Source organism: Ictalurus furcatus, chromosome 22, assembly GCF_023375685.1.
Source record: "Ictalurus furcatus strain D&B chromosome 22, Billie_1.0, whole genome shotgun sequence".
In the NCBI taxonomy this organism is placed as follows: Eukaryota; Metazoa; Chordata; class Actinopteri; order Siluriformes; family Ictaluridae; genus Ictalurus; species Ictalurus furcatus.
This window is the reverse complement of record NC_071276.1, coordinates 12962380-12983551: the sequence shown is the minus strand read 5'-3', so window position 1 is coordinate 12983551 and position 21172 is coordinate 12962380. Positions and strand designations below refer to the sequence as shown.

General features: G+C 39.2%; 1 protein-coding gene across 2 annotated transcripts in view; it reads right to left on the bottom strand.

The window, feature by feature from the left end:
• The window catches only part of adamts3 (ADAM metallopeptidase with thrombospondin type 1 motif, 3), a 79280-nt gene that overhangs the window by 34177 nt on the left and 23931 nt on the right, over positions 1-21172 (bottom strand). For both annotated transcript variants that reach the window (XM_053653951.1, XM_053653950.1), the window contains exons 5-7: positions 12061-12248; positions 3754-3837; positions 3368-3524 (exon numbers count right to left, since the gene is read on the bottom strand). In XM_053653951.1, coding sequence (XP_053509926.1) covers positions 3368-3524; positions 3754-3837; positions 12061-12248 — 429 coding nt within the window. The remainder of the gene's footprint in view (positions 1-3367; positions 3525-3753; positions 3838-12060; positions 12249-21172) is intronic.

Genomic DNA, 21172 nt, shown 5'->3' with positions numbered 1-21172 from the left:
TCAAACTGTTAGCTCTTTGTTGACTCAGTGATGAGTATATTCTGAGCCATGTCACACTGTGAGAATTTAATCATTGAAAGATTACCAGCTTTATATATCAAAAATAATATACCAAAAATGATGTGTTGCAGGGTGATGGCTCTGTAATACAGCAATCAGTGCAGGAAGCACTGCACACAAATTGATATATAACTGTATAACTCAACTGTGTAAGTGTAGAGGAGCACGTTATCAGTTATGATTTCAGTGACAATAAAGTCAGGTCCTTTGAACTTTTGTGGGACTTTGAGAGTAATTTAAATTTAGAGTACTGTCCATGATTTTATTAAAACACTTGAAAGAAATATTTCATGTGACTGGAGCAGGACCATAAGAGTCAGAAAAGATATTTGTGCACTTATTATTGGAGGGAAAAAAAAAGAATACAATTCAGTGAATGTCAGAGAGAGTGAAGAATGAATCACAATGAATACTGTGACAAAATATCACAATGAAAAATGTGACAAAATTCACTTAAGAGAAAAGAGGGATGTAAAAAATGCATTTGTTACTGTTGTCTGGTTGTTAAAAGTGAATTGGAGCATTATTTATAAATGCTGAATATTTTAATAATTCAAAATGCTAAAAGTGTAAACATATCATCTAGTGCTGGGTGATAAAACAATCTCATTTTTTATCACTATATTTTTTTCCTCAAAAGCGTTGATAAGCTGAGAGTATTCAAATTCAATAAACTTTCATTCCTATTTTGCCATCTAGCTTCTAAAATAGCTAATATTCCGCAGAAATCTTAGCCATAAGGTTGGTGCAAAGTCAGGCTGCATGCTCAGCTGCACACCCCCACTTGAGGAAATCGCACCTAAACAAGAGTAGCAATCTACAGAAAGATGGCAAGCAGGGAGAGGCCTGAGAGGCAAAGTGAAGACAAGATAAGTCATCTGCTCTTGATGACATTGTTCCAAAGAAAGGCCACAGCACTATCGGGTTGGATATCTAAAGTATGACAAGGAGCAGTTATAACATTACAGTTTTAAAAGAAATAGTGTAGAAGCTCCAAATCAGTGCTATGGGATAGAGACTGACTGGCACACACTGTGTGAGAAAAATGCTCTTTCGGCACAAGTAAATTTTTGGCCCATATTGCCCAGCTCTATCATCAGTTTCTGACCAAAAGATAAACATGTTCAGTGCTGGTTTTCTCTCATCTTTTCTCATTCTCTTTAACACTTTTTCAAGCTGCAATTGGCTTCCTATTTGACATACAGTGTAATCATCAAAAATGATGATTTGGTTTAGTGACAAATTGTTAATTACTAGTAGGGAATTGCATGGGCAGAAGTATGTGGACACCTGTCCATCACAAAAATATGAGCTTGTTGAATGTCCCATTACAAAACCATGGGCATAGATGTGGAATTGGTTCTCCATTTGCTGCTATAACTGCCTCCACTCTTCTTGGAAGGCTTTCAATTGATTTTGGAACATGGGGATCTGTGAAGCATTAGTGAGGTCAGGCACTGATGCCTGGTGAAAAGGCCTTGCTTTTCGTTAGTATTCCAGTCATCTCAAAGGTGTTCAGTGGGGTTGCGGTCCGGGATCTTTGCAGGCCAAGTTCACTCCAGCCTTGGCAAACCATGTCTTCATGGACCTAGCTTTGTATACAGGGGCATTGTCATGCAGGAACAGGTTTGGGCCTATTAGTTCCAATGAAGAGAAATCTTACTGCTACAGCATACAAAAATGTCTGGGTTAACCTGTGTAACCTGTTCCCTGAGAAGGGAATGAAACGTCGAGTGAGCTTCACGCTGTGGTAAGCACCCTCACGCGTGACCAGCATCTGAAGCTTGTGTAACATCATGCCTGCCGTGATCAGGTGACGTGGCAATTAAGCACATTGCGTGATATAAAAACGGCAAATGTGAACCGCGCCATCAGCCTCTATTATCTGAAGTAAAGACGCAAGTCACAGGCATGCCCCAGTATGACAAAGCTATGCAACTTCTCATTCCCTTCTCAGGGAAAAAGGTTACATGCGTAACCCAGATGTTCTCTTTCAAAGGGAACTCAACGTTGTGTGAGTTTCACACTGTGTGAATGAGAATACCCATTCTGTCATTCTGAGGGTATGGCCTGTTCAAAAAGATCTAAGCCCGAGGGTTACTGCAAGACACTCGTACCCAGGGTGAAATGTATATCCAGGCTGTAATATCAAATGACTGTGTGCAGCGTAGACCACCCCGCCACAGCACATACATCCTGTATGTGTGTATGGACAAAGCCTTCAAGGAGGTGCACCCTCTAGTGGAATGAGCCCTTATGCACAGAGTCGTAGTGAGGCCGCAAGCCTCTTAATCAATAGATATTGCTTCCACTATCCAATTAGAGATGCACTGCTTCGACACAGCATCACCTCTACTGTCGCTGCCAAAGCAGAACAGCAGCTGCTCCAACTTATGCCACTGGCTGGAGTTGTAGACGTAAGTACAGAGAACCCTTACTGGACACAGTAGGTGCACTTTCTCTATATAATATAATCCGGCCTAGGATATAGGAAGGCCTTGGCTAATCCAGGGGCAGAGTCATGGCAGGAAGGGGCAAGAGGGCTTGTAGATCTCCTACTCGCTCGAGAGATGTCAGGGCCAGCAGAAGAGTTTCCTTTAGAGTCAGAAGCTTCTCAGAGGCTCAGAGACTGTAAGGGCTCAAATGGGGCACCTGACCGGTCTGCAGATGGGCCTCAGCCACATAAAGCTCGACGTTAGAGGATGCTGCCCCACAGAGGCTCCATCAATATGGTCAAAATGGCAGCCATGTAGACCCTGATTGTAGAAGAAGCCAACCTTGCTGAGAAATGTCCTTGTAAGAACTCCAGGACTGTAGCTATTGTGCAGTTTACTGGGTCTAGCTGATGTTCCTCACACCACAAGACATAAAGTATATATATATATATATATATATATATATATATATATATATATATATATATATATGTAGCATACAGCCTATGAATAATAAATGCATTTAGTGTATGGGTAACATTAACCAACTATTTTATTTTAAATATACACCAAGCAACAGTATGAAAATAACAAGGCAATAGTCAGATATGACTTCTACTTCATAATTCTCCATCTACCTTTTTGATTTACTTACAACAACAAAACACCACAGAAACAAATGAATTTTCATGTCTCCCTTTCCCCTTTAGTGTACTGTCTTTTCCATCAGGTGAATTTCATTTATATTTGGTCTGACCGCTGCTTTAGCTAAAAAAAAGCAGAAAAGTGTAGATTTATGTGGAGGTAAACAGCCAAGTGTGAATCAGTGTGGTATAAAATAAGGAGATGTTGATGTGAAGGACATTTCCTACCCTGCATGCCAGTAGGGCCAAAGCCCTGTCGTGTGAGAAAGATGGCATGGTCATGGTGTTCGGAGTGTTCTGGATCCTCTTTTTGCTGTACGAAGGCCCAGCGGCACACATTCTCCAAGCTCCGCGATGGGTTCCCGCGTTCAATAAGGCTAATGGACTGAGGGGAAACAAATGAAGGCAAAACACATTACAATTTTGTGTCTTTATTTATTTAGCATTGCTCAACAACACAAAGGGGCAGCAAACTAAGACTGAATGAAGCATCACTTACGTTTTTTTGTGTGTGTATTTTTTTCATTTTATGCAATTTCTTCAATTGAGTTTCATCCGTCATTTTTTGTGTAAGCATGCAAAATTTATTGAGTTGGCTCAGTTTGTCGACTTACCTTTGCATAGCCAAGCATGATCATCCTCACAAGAACTACGTTGATGTGCACACCTAGTGACTCATCGTGATATATCTCATTCACCTGCAACAACATATGATAAAAAACTAATTTACCTAAAATCCAAAATTTCTTTTTCTACCTGTACACAATAAAACAATGAAAACTTTTAAACTTGCCTCCGAATACTAACAAAAGTGTTAACCCAGTGCATTGTATTCAGCATCCCATTTCTTTTCGTACAACAGGAGAAGGTCAGGAACTGAGAATAATATTGTGTAGTAACTGCCTGAAAAATATTGGTGTCATTTGAACGTGGGAAGAAGGCTTTTTACAAGATCTCCATACACCTGTTCAGACAGAAATATGTATACTCCTAGCAGTGGTGTATGACGCCCACTGGCTTAAAGTATCTGCTGCTAATGTCTTGGAGGCAGATACCACAGCACCACTTCAGAGGACTTGTGAAGTCCATGCCTCAATGGGTCAGTGGTGTTTTGGTGGTTCAAGAGGGACCAACACAATAGTAGGCAGGTTGGTTTAATATTATGGCTGATCTGTGTATTTGGTGGAAAGACAACATTATATCCCCATATAAGGGGGAATATTTTTGTGGGCACTGGGGTCAGTCCATTTGACTTCTATAGCTATACTCCATATTTCTACAATATAAATCTGAGTGAGAACAAATGCAACTGACTCCGTTTTCCATTTAAAAAAATTTATGAAAGCCCACAAACATTTTATAATGTTAGATGCCAGAAACACCAGCGATTTTGGCAAAACAATGGTTCCATGGTATTGTATGCTGGAATCAAACAATCTACATGATGGATAAAGAAACATGCAGTCATTTAGGTTCATTTAGGCTATGACTTCTAAAACCTGAACAAACTGGACTGTCTCAATCTCTGCAGTGAATGAGACAATAAACCACCAATGTTTGAAGCATACTGTATATTAAATTGAAAGCAAATTAAGATCTTTTAAAAAATAAAACAAACCAATATTCAAAAATGTTAAAAATATCCATAATATTTGGTTTAAAGCACCATCAGTGAGGCTGATCCCTACTCACGTTTGGTTTGCCAGAGCAGAGTATTTGACTCATTTTTATTTTGAAGCTCATAGGTCATATTATCCTCAGGCTTTATTTAGAATTAAAAATCACACTTTCTATAAGCTGTGAACATAACAGTGACATACAGTACCCTTAACAGGCCAATTAATTTGTTTGTGCTATACACCAAAGACCAAAAGATCAAGGGTTTGAGATCAAAAGATGAGACAAGAGTTTAGGATTTCAGCTTTTATTTCCTGCTATTTACATACTGATGTGTTAAACACCATAAAACATACAAACTTTTGTTTCAGAATTGTTAGGCAAGTAAAAGTATAGGAACATAAGTCTTGAAGTAAATAACACTTAAGATTTGGCTGCATATCCCAAGCCTGAGACTCACTGACATCACCAAATTGTTAGTTTCTTCTTTTATGATGCTTTTCCAGGCTTTTACTGCAACCTCTTAAGGTTTAGTGATTGACTTGGCCAGTCTAAAACCTTCCACTTGTAAAGTCCTTTGTTGAGTTGGCAGTGTGTTTTGGATCATTGTCTTGCTGCATGATAAAGTTCCTCCTGATTAATTTAGATGCATTTCCCTGTAAATTGGCAGATAGAATATTCCTGTAAACATCTCAATTTATTCTACTGCTACCATTATGAGTTACAACATCAATAAAGATTAGTGAGCCTGTTCCAGAAGCAACCATGCAAGCCCAAGCCATGACACTACCTCCACCATGTTTCACAGCTTGCATGTTTTGGATCATGAGCACATCCTTTCCTTCTCCACACTTTGGCCTTTCCATCACTTTGGTGCAGGTTAATCTTGGTTGCAGAACTTTTGTGGCTCATCTTTGTTTTTCTTTGCAAATTCCAATCTGCAATCCTGTTCTTCGAACAGTGGATTGTGATCCCTTCACCCCTGCCCTGTGGAGGTAGTTGAATATGTCACTGAATGCTGTTTTGTGGTTTTTCTTCACAGCTCTCTTAATCTTTCAGTCATCAGCAGTTTTTGGCTGACCCATTCAGTGTCTGATGTTCAGTACACCAGTAGTTTCTTTCTTTTTCAGGACATTCCAAATTGTTGTATTGTCTATGCCCAATGTTTGTGCAGTGCCTCTGATTAATTTTGCCTCTTTTCTCAGCTTCAAAATGGCTTGCTTTTCTCCGAATTCTAAGACTTCTGGTAACACGAAGTAACATGAGTAACATGACACACCTGTCAGTCACCAGTTCCAATATTTTTACAGCAAAAACAAATGAATTAGCATTGCCATTCCAATAGCTTAAGAGGGGACTGTAGAAGAACTGTTATTATTAATCTGGTAGTAGTGGTAGCTCAACGGTTAAAGCTCTGGGTTACTAAAGTCAAGGGTTCAAGCCCCAGCACCACCAAGCTGCCTTGAGCAAAGCACTTAACCCTATCTGTTCCAGGGGTGCAATATCATAGCTGACCCTTCAATCTGACCCTTCCTAACAAGCTGGGATTTGTGAAAAAGGAAATTCACTGTGCAGTAATGTATATGTGACAAGTAAAGCCTGCTTCTTCTTCTTCAGTTGATGCCGTGAGTAGGCACGGGCAAAGTATGGAGTTATGCTGAAGTACAAAGAATTTTAAAAAAGCATGCAAAAAAGCAAGTATCACTGCAAGTAATTGGCATAAATATTTATTTTGTTAGCTGTAGTATTTATCTGTAGGCTGTAGCTGACCCTGAAGTATAAGATTCTATTTGACTAATCAGTCATTGTAATTCAGATATATTTAGCCTTTTTTCATTCGTTAAAAAAACAACACTATTTAAAAGTCTAATATTTTGAGATCCTGGATTTTTTATTTCCATGAGCTATAATCATCTAGGTTAAAAAAAAGGCTTGAAATATTACACTTTATGTGTAACGAATCTAGAATATCTGAAAGTTTCACTTTTTGAATTCAACTGAATGAACTGAAAAACTGAATGAACGTCTTATTTTTGTGTGTATTTTTGTTCTTATTTTCAGAAAAAAAAAAATTCTAAAAAATGTTTGGCGGTTTCCCATTTTCATTTAGAAATGACAGTGTATACAACATGCATGGACCTAGCAGCAATCTGATCAATTTATAGAAACCCGCACTGCAATCACTGTCTAAGCAGCTCATTTAGACTACACTTGATCTCCACCTTGGAAAGACTATTCAACTAAAATGAGGACACACTTTCTGACAGCACGGCCATTTGAGAGACTGCAGCCCAAGGCTGTCACACAACTTCTGTGCAGATATGGAAACTCTCAAATGCATCTAAGTAAAATTCTTCTTTTTACCATGAGCAGATGTGACTTTACAGGAACAAATCATAGGAATCATATATTTTCTAATGCAAAAAAATGACAGTGTAATTTTGGAGACACGTGACCTAATTTTAGATTATTCAAGACTGCTCTACTTTAAAGGACTAATTCAGCCAGTAATGTCAATGTTGTTAATGAGTGAAAGCTAATGTTAGAAGACCATAGATGCATTTTCTCATTAAAAAAAAAAATAACTGGGCTGACACACAATTAACTACACTGGAGTGCCATTATTACTTTACATAATGCAGTACCAGGAAGGGTCTCTATAAAAAAGCGTGGCATAAAAGAACGGAACAGATTTAGATCTTCAGTGCTCTACAAGGAGGGGAGAACAAGTAGGAGGAGGTGTTTATAGGTGTGGCTACAGACTAATAATGAAAGGGCCCCAGTGTTGAGCAAGTAATACAGAGGTCCTTTAAACACAGCTATTTTTCCTTCCTCACTTAGCTATGAAGCTGCTCATAGTCGGGAGGCACAGAGTCTCTAAGGCCCCTGGAACAGTCTCTAAGGCTCCTCTAAGGCACCTATTCCACAAGTCAGAATTTTTGTGCTGAAATTGATGTATGCTTTGGATCATTGTTATGCCAGAAGATCCAACCACGGCCCATTTTAATCTTTCTGGTAGAGGCAGTCAGGTTTTCATTTAATACCTGTTAATATTTGATAGTCCATGATGCCACGTATCCTAATAAAACGTCCATATCCTCTGGCAGAAAAACAGCCCCAAAACATTAAAGAGCCACCACCATATTTAACCATGGGCATGAGGTACTTTTCCATGTGGCTATCTCTGTGTGCGCTAAAATACCTCTGGTGTTGTCTGGAATAGCCTCCTAGCTCCCTCGCAACCCTGTGTAGGATGAGCAGTATGGAAAAACGATGGATGGATGGACAGAGCAAGGATGAGGAAAGAAAGCTTATAATTTTATATTAAATGATACAACCAGTACAGCACACCCCTGACAGAGGTCATGCTGCAATGTTTCAAAACATGCATCTTTTAGAGAACAAAACAAGTCTATAGCTATCAAAATGAGCCAAACTACACTCACCGGCCACTTTATTAGGAAAACCATATTAATACTAGGTAGGACCTTCCTTTGCTCTCAGAACAGCCTCAAGTCATCATGGCATGGATTTCACAATGTGTTGACATAATTGCAACAGATAATTGCTCCAGCTCATCAGCAGCAGATTTATGATGAGAATCTCCTGTTCTACCACATCCCAAAAGTGCTCTACTGGATTCCAGTCTGGTCATTGGGGAGGCCAATGGAGTACACTAAATTCATTGTCATGTTCATATAGTCTGTCTGAGATGACTTGTGCTTTGTGATATCAGATACCATGCCACAGTTGAAGTCACTGTGACCGCATATTTCCCCAATCCCATCTTTAATGTGAACATTAATTGAAGCTCTCTGTATCTGCATGATTTTATGCATTGCACTGTTGCCACATGACTGGCTGACTCACATAATGGCATGTGCAGGTGTACAGGTTTTCCTAATAAAGTAAATATTAGAGTATCCACTTTGTTGGTTATTAGATTCATCAGCAGCAACAAGTAGTTAACATGCCATCAGAAAAAAGGACTGGCAGTTATTATCAGAGCAAGTAGAAGTGCAAAACAAGTGATTGGGGACTTTACTCTCAAATCAGCAGGGATGAGGCCATATATCAGAGCAGTCTCTGGGACAATGATAAGTCTCACATCTCTGGAAAACTGAACTGATAACACAACAGCACAGAGATGATTACAAAGCCTCAACAACACCTCCAATTCCTGAGATGATTAAGGAGGTGTGAGATAGCTGGTTATGTGCTTAACATTGACCAATCAAACGTGTCCTGACAGAAATGATCACTGTCTGACAAAGCAACATATCAAGTCACACAAACAATTACAGTTTTTTCTGTTACCAAAAATCGATTCAAACTAAATGGATCTCTGCAGCAAGAAAATGGGTGTAAGCAAAATCTGTCCCTAGGTGGCATGTTGGCTCAGTAGGTAGCATTGTTGCCTCACAGCTCACAGTTTGATCCTGAGCTCAGGTACTATCTTTGCAGTGTTTTGCCTGTTCACCTCATATCCACATCAGTTTCCTCCTGGTTCTCTGCCTGGCTAAGTGGATCGCCTACTCTAAATTGCCCCTATTATGAATATGTCTGAGTGCATGATGCCCTGTGATGAATGGCATCCGATCTGATCCAGAGTGCATTCTCACCTCACACCCACCATGAAGCTGACCATGATAAAGCAATTACTACAGATAAGTAAATAAATAAATGATGAGTAACCCTGACTGTGGATTTATTTTCCCAAATTAGGCTGACTTAACAGCTGCATACATTCAAACCACCATCTTGACCAGCTCAGCCTGTGTTTTCACAGCTGATTAGGCTAAAAGTAATTTAGGTGTCCAAGTATTTATCAAATTTATAGCAAAAGATTTTGCACTAATGGCATTATATATAATTTATTATGACTGCATGCAACCCATCAGCCATCACCTGTGGTTTCTGCTCTGAGCAAAAAATTAGACATAATCCGTAAAATATAAATCTGTCTTATGCAAAAAGAAAGTCTCAATATCTACACATTATTTAACCAGTCAAACTAAAGCTGAGCCTAGCAATTAAATGTAAAAATGAACTTTGTCTCCTGTAACGAAATCCCCCCACAACATTTCAATGGGATTCAAATCCGGGCTTTGACTAGGCCATTCCATAACCCTCCATTTCTCCTTTTTGAGCCATTCCTTGGTGGATTTGCTAGTGTGCCTAGGATCGTTATCCTGTTGAAAGGTCCAAATAATCTTCAAGCACTCCTTCATATAATGCAGAATTCATAGTTGAATTAATGAATGCAAGCTGTCCAGTCCCTGAGGCAGCGAAGCAACCCCAAACCATTTCCACGAGGTGCTTCTCAAGAAAAGCATGTCTGTTGTTAATTTTGCCAAAACAACTCTATCTTTAATTCGTCTGTCCAGAGCACATTATTCAAAAGGCCTGGTCTTTGCCTATATGCTCATTGGCAAACTGTAGTCTTGCCTTAATATTCTTTTTAGACAGCAAAGGCTTTTCCTGGCACGCCGCCCATGCAGGTCAAATTTGTGCAATTTCTTTCTGATTGTAGATGCAAGCACTTTGACATTAACAGTTGCAGGACTTACTAACAGATCCTGTGATGAAAGTTTGGGGTCTTGGAGACTTCTTTTTGCATCAGACGGTTTGCTCTTGGGCTGAATTTGTTGGGACGGCCAGTCCTGGACAGTTGTTTGAAATCTGCACCATTTGTAGATGATTTTCCTTACAATGGAATGATGTATTTCAAATAATTTGGAGATCTTTTTAAATCCCTTTCCAAACTCATAGGCATCCACAACCTTTTTTCTGAAGGCCTTACAGAACTCTTGGTATGATGACACCACACACCTCAATAACAAAAGGGAACACCAGACACTAGATATGAGAGGGGTTTAAATAAGACAGGTTCCACCTGCACTCCCTAAGCAAGTTCTAATCATTGGCACCTGATCTTGAACAACTGATTCTAATTTTATGGATTTGAAGGTATGATAAATGTAGGCGTGTACTTACTTTTTCTGACTGATCTGGGTTTTTTGTTCATTTAAATTGTGAAAATTACAACAAAATGTCGATTTTATGTATTATTTGGTACAGTGTATCAACTTTATTAATAGGCACTGTTTCAAATAGGATCAAAAGTTTGTTTATCCAAATATGTCAAAAATTTTTCCATTGGATGTACTTATTTTTTCACATGACTATATGACCAGTTCCTGTATACCAGTAAACACATTAGAAGAAAGCCAGTCTCTTTACACCTCTCCTTTTGTCAGTAATGTTGGTGAGGTGGATTGTAATTGTGTCAGCTCAGTTGCGTGGAAGATGCAGTGGTCAACTAATTCAAATGAGAGCTTAAAGCAATAAGGATCAATCCATTCTGGCTTATTAGAGACCTAGTAAAAATGCTTATTTTTGAGAAACTCAGCAATCAAACCCTGGCAGTGGTCTATTTTCACTGTACCTTACAAAGGGGTTGGAGGGTCGGCAGGAGACTCCTATTGCCACAATCAATAGGAGTTTTGCTTTTTGTTTTTCTCAGAAATGACAGGAATAACAAAGGATAGTAGGATAAGTGCTAGAAAATATGAGCCTGGAATGATAAGCATGGTGTACATGCTGGCATGTGATCAGCAAGTCATTAGTGGACAGCCCATTAAACACCACGGTATGCCTTGGTTCAAAGACAGATGTGTGCATAGTACAGGAGGGACATCTACTGGAAAAAGACATGTTCAAACAAGTAGAACAAAGTCAATTATCTTCAACAACATTATTAGCTTATTTTCCAGAAAGCTATGTAAATGCAAATCTGTTTAACACATTGGGAGCAAAACCACAGAGTATGTCTTTGCAAATAATACATAATTTTTGAAAGAATCTTACATCCCCTTGATGAATGGAGTGGTTTATAATTTTGTTTTTGGGAAAGCTCTATGCTTTAAATGACAAGCCTCTGTCATGCTTCCCAACTGCATCTTATAAAAAATGCTTAAAACTTGTTATAGCCCGGTAAATAAACACAATATATTTAGTACCATAAAGCAACTAAACTGAACTCAAGGACATAGGTTAACTGTACTAACTGACATCACTGCCACTAAATTGAGACAAACATGTTTCATATAAAGCCAATCTATAAACAGGAACAATCTAATTCCATGTGAGGAGGGAAATACCAACCGCCTTTTAATCTTGAGATTGAAATTATTGTATAGAGTAGTTGGAGTACAATTATTCATTTTTGTGTGTGTGTGGAGGGGGTCAAGGGTGAATTGGGGTTATTATTTTGTAAGCCTTTCATACTTGACAATACTCACAATGTTCATGAGGGTGAGCAAGTAGTTCTGTACATGCTCCTTTCCATGAAAGCGCACCACAGAGTCGTCGACGCCAAGAAGCACCTCAATGTTGTAGTCATCGTCTCCGGCGTGTCTGCGTCTCCTGGATGTGTGGTTCACTTGTTTGGCAATGTTGTCTAGTGCCTTTGGAACACTGATTTCTGGCTCTGCGAAAAAAATTAATAAATGTGATGAGTCACAAAGGTTAAATCTTGGTAATTACAAGTTGCTTCAGGAGACAACTTTCTCTGATTCACCCAGATAAATAAACCTCTCTTTGGAATATAAATAAGTGGATGGTATCGAAGAATGACAAAAATCAGCCCTGTGAGTGCTTCACATAATTCACCAGTCTATAGGGCACTGTCCATCATGAGCATGGGCACTAAGGTAAACATCTCGAGTGGCTCGTGGTTTGGGTTTTAACTCTACAGAGTGGGGACTGTGAGGCACATTCCTCCGCTCGTGCATCCCATCATTATATACGCATTCTTGCTCTGCTTGCCTCCCAAAAGAGTAAACATCATTTCTGAGGTTCCACTTCAAAGAAGCACAGGACTTCCCCCTGCACTCAAGACTCACAGCCTGTGAGTGTGCTTTGTGCATGTGTCCCTGCTCAAGCAACCTGGCCCGCTCTGGTTCAGCAACTTGTTCCTTTGGGGGTTTCTCGGCAGGCACAACAGAGAAGTAAAGATAGTACACAGATGGAAAAGATGCCCAGCCAGCCGACACTGGCTTCTAGAAATTAATACTGATGGCAGATGGCATTGGCAGAGTGCCCGGCGATAGAAATGTACCATGCACGTGCTGAAAGTAGCTGGATTTCACTGGTGCATCAAAATGACACACTCCCACACACGCGCTAGTAATGTTTGGTCTTAAAATATGTGCTTACTCATAATTTTATTGATGGATGGAGCTTAAATCCAAGCTAATTGCTTCCACTGTACCATTTGGGACGCAATTTTTATGAATATACAGTATATCACTTCTGATGTCAAAAGAAGAACAAGCTAAACGTTAAAAAGTTAAACAATATGGGACTGGATTTAATTTTGTTCATGCTGTTTTATTTACCATTGGAAAATGGGGGTTGATTGGCTTCCCGCACATAAAACCCCAGATTAACAAGCCTCTCTTTGAAGGCCAAAGCTTGGTGTTTTTCCTGCCTACTACAATCAGCAATTAACATTGAACAGTATGCTAACAAAAAGTAAAGGAGGAGGTAAAAGATGCAGTATGAGGCAGTTTACATGGCGTCTTTTTAAGACATGGCACTGGGAAATGAAGGCAAAAGCAGCGGTTTACAGCACCATTTGCTGCTGGAGCACTTTATAAGCATGCAGATGCACCACTGTTAATGTAACAAGCTGAGTTGGCAAACTGTAATCTCCATAGGTTGGAGTGAAACCATAGGGGGTTTTGCTGGAGGCATTAATTTAGTGCCTTGGTTACATGAATTAGGTGCATTATAAAGCTTTTTCTTTTTTCAGGCTTTGTAGGCTTAGGCCCACATGCTGATCTCCAAAACTCATTTGCAAACCTCCACAATAATCCTGTTAAGATAAACACACCAACTCAATGAAGATTACTTCACAGAGTCTCATCTACTGACACTCAATAGAAACTCATCTCTGACACTTATCTCTGGCATTTAAACACTGTGCTTCAAGATCTGCCTTTTCACATCAGAGGTACACACCCAAGGGACACACCAAAATTACAGTAGCATTTTCACACCAACCCCACAGTTTCAACTCAGACCATTAAATAGATCAGTATTACACAGAGCTTTCGTGTTCTCTGTTATTTTCTTCATGCCAGAGTCAATGCTTGACCCATGATGCTATGGTCACTAAAGCTGTTCAGTGGCCCTTTATGCATAATTCAGAAAGTGTTTTGGTGCTTTCTGACTGCTGATGACAAGAGTTGTCACTTTTCTGAATGGAGGAAGCTATGCATGTTTGTCCACAAGTACAATGTCACAGGGACATGGTTGTTTGCTTCAGGTTGTTACCCAAAATGGATGTTAATTTTTTTTTGAAGAAATTTACTTTAATATTTTCATTGTGAGATTAATCAAATTAACCTCAACCTTTATCCATTTTTACCAATGGTGCTAATAATCTGTGTCAGGGATCCTCCTGCAGGACAATGATCCAAATTAGGTATCCACATTTACACAAAACTGCTTCAGTTATCATAGAATCAATCTTTAGACATGACCATCCCAGACCTCTGACCTACACCCCACTGAAAACCAGTGGCGTGAAGCGAAGAGAAGAAACTACAAGAACTGGCCTAACACCCTGGAAGAATTCTATATTGCAGAGTGATCTCAGATTACAAGCTCTGCGTTATCAAATCTCATCAAAACATTATAGGAGAAGACTCTGTATTGCTATGCTGGCTAAGTGAGGTTGGGCAAATGCATTAAGTTAATTATTCACAAAGAACTTTTTCATAACCCTTTTACCCATATTTAACAACGAGATCAATTCTGGAACAGACAATGTAGCACATAAAATGTGCACATATGATAATTATGTGAAAGAGTAAAAAAAAAAAAAAAAAACATACAACACAAAAATACTGACGTAAATACCAATCCTGCCACAGATTGACATGTAGATGGATCCTATCAGATCTGGCACTGTGAAGTGCACTGGCAGTTGGGGACACCTGTCACACTCATTTCATAAATTTACTCACAGGCTCTGACAGGAAACTTGATGTCCTTTTTTTTGAAAGCCACTCAAGCTGTCAGCGATGGGACAACTGAATCTCCATAAAACTAGACAACATCATTTTGTGGAGTCAAGAGATGAGAAAGGTAAACCCACCCTCATGCAGTGTTGCTTATGCTTTATAAAGTGGAGTCATTAGATTTAGCTGTCTGAGGCCAACCTGGCAGCGAGCTCCAAAACCAAAAGTACAAGCAAGTACAGTATAATTAAAGTAGGGTACAATAAAAAGACACTGGGTTTTCAGTGGAAAGCTTAGAAAACTGATTTTCACATGCTGCCCAAAAAAGCATGAGCGAGTGAGCTCTATAGCATCTAGAGGATGATAGGCTGTTTCATTTCTGGACAGCAACATAAATGAAAAAATGGCAGGTTGTGCCATTGTTTTCTTCTTTTGAGCCCTGAGGTATTGCAGGGATCACATGGTTGACAAGACCCCATAACTAGCCAAATATATCTGCTCCCACAGAATGCGTGCACACACACACACACACACACACACACACACACACACACACACATACACACAAAGGCTTGGTATTTTCTAGACCTTCCACTTCTCAAAACAAAAACAGATGTGGCCCTATTGATGGAAATGCAGCAAGGTCTTAATATTGAGCTTTGTCTAAAGCAAACCAGGTGTTCTACAAAAAAAAAGCCCTCACTAAAAAAGCAAACAAAATCTTTACTACAAATTCCTGAAAAAAAAAACACTTTAGGATATTTGGCATTAAGAGAAATCTGGTTCCGATTTCCAGGGAGGATGTGAAATTTCTTATGCTTCAACATAGAGATCTGCATCAAAAGGAAATGCGGAGGAAATCCTGGTGCCTTGGAAAAAAACAAACGTCCTGACAGACACTGGCAGGTATTATATCAAAGCATACTAACCACTAATCTAAACCACATACAAATGGCCTGACATTATCTTTAGCTTCAGACTTCAGTGAGAGCCTTCCAACCTTCAGATTAAATCAGTGAAAAAAATCACAAGATATACAGATTCTTGTTCACCAAAATTCAGTTAATGTTCACATGAAACATTAGAATTCAGGAAAAACTATAATCTCAGTGACTTTGACTATGGCATGGCTGTTGGTGTCAGGCAGGTTGGTTTGAGCATTTCAGAAACTGTTGATCCCCTCAGATTTTCACACACAACAGTCCCTAGTGTTCATACAGAGTGGTGCAAAAAATACATCCAGGGAGAGACAGTTTTGGGGATGGAAATGCTTTGTGGATGAGACAGGTCAGCAAAGAATGGCCAGTCTGGCTCAAGCTGACATTAAGGCTATAGTAATGCAGATAACCACTCTTTACTACCGTGGTGAGCAAAAAAGCATCATGTGTAATATATCAAATTTTGAGGCAGATTGGGAAGACCGCACTGGGTTCCAATTCTGTCAGCCAAGGACAGGAATCTGAGTATTAAAAAAAGGCACAGGCTCACAGAATTGTGACAGTTAAAGATGAAAAAAATGTCACCTGAGCCACTGTAGCCCATCTGACATTAACAACCATGCCACAAGTCACTGAGATAGCTTTTTTCCCATTCTGATGATTGATGTGAACATTAACTGAAGCTCTTGACTTGTATCTGCATGAATTCTTTTGTTTGGCACTGCTGCTACGATTATCTGATTGGATAATTGCATGAATGAGCAGGTGTACATGAGCTCCTAATAAAGTGTACAGTGACCGTATAAGGAACAAAATATCTTGCCTTTATGGATAATAAATCAGAAATAATGCAATCCTCCAGTTTTACTAATGATCAATCTGAGGACTATAATATGCAGTGACAATGCCATTGTCCTCAGGACTAGGAATTTTAGGAATGCCTCTTTTTATCACCAGTGTATCTAAAACTGACAGCCCATGCACCGACAGTGAAGAAGAAGAGTATTGTGGTATGGTAATAAAGCACTTCCTGCTTCACTGCCAGATGGCATGGCTGTGAGGTGATTCAATGGAACAAATGCTCAAATGCTCATAGCTCAACTGGCCTGCTCTGATACACTGAAGTGATGACACATGCTCAAGGTTGTCTCTATTTTTCAGGCCAGAGCTATAGAGATTATAACTATATTCCATGGAAAGTATTTATCAGGCAGTTATTACACCTAATTTTTGTAGGAAAGTATAGCAAGCACAGTGACTGTGTAATTCATGATTGATGATTCGCACACAATTAATTTAAGTGCATAAGTGCAAACTCTAGCTAGATGAATGCCAATACATCACACATTGGACAAAATTTTCCCTTGTTGATGCCTTAGGTTTACGTATAAAGCAGAAAACTGAAGGCGTTCATATTTGGAATCACGCTCTGTTATTCTGACAGTGAGCATATGCTTGGCTAAAGCTGGCGTGACTAGTGGTTCCAATTAAAGCTTGAGAATTCGTGCATCATCCTCATGGTCTTCCTCTAAGGCACCACAAGCAGGCCCTTCCAATGGATTTTGTATCATCAAAAATCACTGGCTGTTTATCAGAGCTTACAGTGCAGCATGTGCCTTCATGAACTGTACAGAGTGTACACTACATACACACTCACTCATTGGTCTCACTGGACATCAATAGTGTATGTGATCACAAATGACGCTTTGAAAGGATAGAAGGGAGGGCTTTTATTTCCCCAACTTGGGGATCAGCATTAGGTCACGGCACATGAAAACCAGACCCCTGGGCCATCGCTATCTTCACAGACTCTTTAATCCACATAGCTAAGGTTGTGGGGATAAAAAAAAGGGAAAACATAGGCTTTTTCTATGATGTTAAGTAACACATTGGCTTATGGCTGCCTTTTAAGACGCTGCAATATGTGCACCCAAGATGCCGGTCATTTTGTGGTTGCATAACTATAAAATAGTACCAGCAATTTATGAGAGCAAAATATCTCAAGGTCCACTTGCAGTAAGGCTACAATCCAACATGTCACATTTAATAAGTAAGAAGGACATGGAACATTTTCTCTACAATGAGTACTAAGCAAATCTGCCAGAGATTCCTGCGTGACCTTCAGGAAAGCTTTTGATTTTCACGTCGTTGTTAATTATTTTTTATTTATTTATTAAACACAAAAAGAATGGCTCTTATTTACCATAAGCATTAAATGCACTTGACAGCAATCTGTCCTTCTTTGTTTAGAAGGATCTCTGAGAAAGCTTCAATAAACACAGCAGCACAAGTTGATGAAGGTTTTATGACGCTCATAAAACTCTGCTGCTTTCTTAACTCTTGCCTTTTTTTTGTAACTGAGCCATAATGGGGCTTCAACAAAAGCTGACGGTCATATCTTTCTTCCTCTTTCTGGCTCACATGCATTAATGTGATTCATGTGTCAGAGGCTGGTTCCAATATGATAATGAGGGATAGTAAAGACTTAAGGTGATGCCATTATTCACAATCAAGTCCCTTGCCATCACAACGGTTCACTTCCTAATTGTGTGACATTACTTGGTCATTCCCTAAAGTCCCTAAAAGCCTGATTGTCCTGAGTTGTTCACTTGTCACTAAGTGGATTCCAGGGCTGTAGCATTCCACAGGATGTTCCTGACCCTTAACCTCTGTTTTACTTCTATTGTGGCTTTCTATGGTGAATTAAAACTAACTTTGCCGTTTAGCCAACAATTAACAAGATCTAGACAACACAAGATGCAGTTGATTGTTAGCCACATTCATCCTTTAATACGTTTAACTATTTGTCTTACACACATTTCTTAACAAACAATGCTAAAAAGTAAAAAGTAATAAACATGCAATGGGCCTCATTTATCAATATTTTAATAATGGTAAGTTTGTAAATGTTTTCGTAGGACAAAAAATTCCTGCCGGTTTCACAAACGTTTTGCGAACACTAATTTTCTTCGCACCCTATTTCTTCATGTGCATGTTAATAAAAATGCCAATCCAAGCATGTTCACAGCACAGATTTGCATTTAGCCACAAATCTCCATAAAAGGCCAAGCTCACAGAGAGATGAAAATGGCAAAATGATGGCTAAAAGAGTGCCTCATAAGTGTGTTATATCTTCAGCCGTTTCAGCGTGTCGGCTGCTAGAGATGGGCACGGGTACCCAAGTAGATTAAAGAGACATCAATGATCGATTATTAAAAAGATGATTGTGCAGTTCTTTCACAACAGCTTTTTACAAGTGTTTATGGCTGGTTATTTAAAGTAACTATTTTCAACTTTGAAAAAAAACGTGACGGTTATGGCAACTCTGTGGCACAACATTGATCAAGCCACCCGCTTTTGCTTTTACACATTTCTGTCAGCCATGCAAACAGCAGTGCATGAATACTACTATAATTATGGTAACTGGGGGGCAAAACAGAGAGACGTGCTTTCTCTGGAATAATGTATTGATTTTGACCAGCAGGTATTTACATTATGACAATATATCATGCTTGTATTTTTATTATGCTGTTTATTGGTACTTTTTTGTAACAAACAACATTATAACAGCCTGTAATATTGAACAAGTGAGACACTGAAACAACAAAACGCATTGCAGAAGCAAAAGACGTGTGTTACATACGAACATAGACGACAATGTAGTTCTCCCGAGTACTCGACAAGTGCTCGAGTAATTACTTCAAGTACCCAAGTAGACAAAATGAACAAAATGCCCATCCTATCGGCTACCATAGACATACTCTTCCTCCTTTATTTAGGGTGTCAGTACTTTTTTCCTAATAGTCTTCTGTTTTAATTTATAGATGCATTTTGTATTTTATTTCCCATCATTGACATGAAAGCACAAGTTTTTATAAAATTCTCGCTGCATTAATACGTGTAATTGAAATAAACAAGCTATTTAAACTTGACAGTGCATATAAAATTTCAATAACTCGCATAAATTATACGATCTGAAGCCAATTAGTCGAGGGTAGACTCAGATTGGTGAGTCTCATTTTGCTCTCCTTCTTATACTATCCTTATACCAAAGTTACAAAAACGCAGGCATTCTCTTTGGATACAAACAATTTTCTGGATTTTCATGATTAGCACATTTATTGTGTGAATGCGCCAGTGAATAATTTATGAATAAATATGCACATATTCAGTTTGATAAATCAGACCCAATGCTGCTACACTATCTATAAACACCACCTTTCATTCACCGTTAGCCCTGACAGAAATTTTTGAACGAACCCTCCGAGCGGTAACGCACTGCACCCTGATGCTATGGATTACAGATTAAGAGCTGGAGTGCCACAGTCACTATTTTACTATCTGCTATGCATTCAGCTGTTTTAAAAGTGAAACCAGAAAAATGAAGGTGTAATGTGTACATAGATAAGGAGCTTAATATCAGCCACTGTCGTAGCAGTCAGGATTAAGTCCTCTTTGTCCACAGTTCTCTCTCTACCTGCCATTTCTAAAGATGTTCACCTGCCCGTAAAAAAAAGGATTGCTAGTTTATGAGACTGTTTTGATTTTCTTTACTTGTCATCAGTTTGAATATTTCTCATTCTTCATTCTTGGCAGCTCAACAAATTCCTCCCAGCTCGGCAGCCCTAGCTCAGCCTAACACAGCTATGTGACAAATATAAATCACTTTTTTTCCTCCAATGACCAAATCCGGATCTTCCCTTCCGAGGGCATTTTGTGGCTAAGAACAAATCTGCTCAACCACTACAGCTGTATGCTTCCCTGTATGTAGCAGACAAGAATTCTCAAGGGTTTCTTGAACTATCTGCACTATTCGCCAAGCTCGCTGCTAATCTAACATGTTGTTAAATGTGTAATTTCCAGTGCTGTATGTAGCTGATTCTATGCTGTCATTCTTGGGAACTGTAGCTCCTTCTTGTTAAGCATCTCTACTCAAGGCATGACCAGTGAATTACACCAAATTACATCAAATGGGAACTGTTACTCTGCTGATATCATTTGCTCTTGACCTATGAGAGGATGTGAGTGAATAAAGCAGTCTGGGACAAATTATCTAGACTAAGAAAGGATCAGTCCTGGTGTGTATTATTACTAAATTAAGTACAGGGTGAAAATGCGTTGTTTTCACATACAGTTCACAAACTCACATAAGAAGCACTGAATATATGGAAGGACTCAGCACCATTCCTCTCCAGATGGACATTTCCGTGCATGAATATTCACCTTTAGTCATTTGGTAGACACTTTGTATCCCAACCGACATACAGTCGAAATGATGGGAGGGGGATCAGGGCCCAGTGGTTATCTAAAGGTCCTGGGATCTGAGCTCACATATTTTGCAATCACTAGCTTGCCACCTTAATCACTGACCCTCCACTGCTCTTAGAAATACATCAAAGGTCATAATACATCAGGCCATTCACTCACTACACATGCAGCCGATAAAT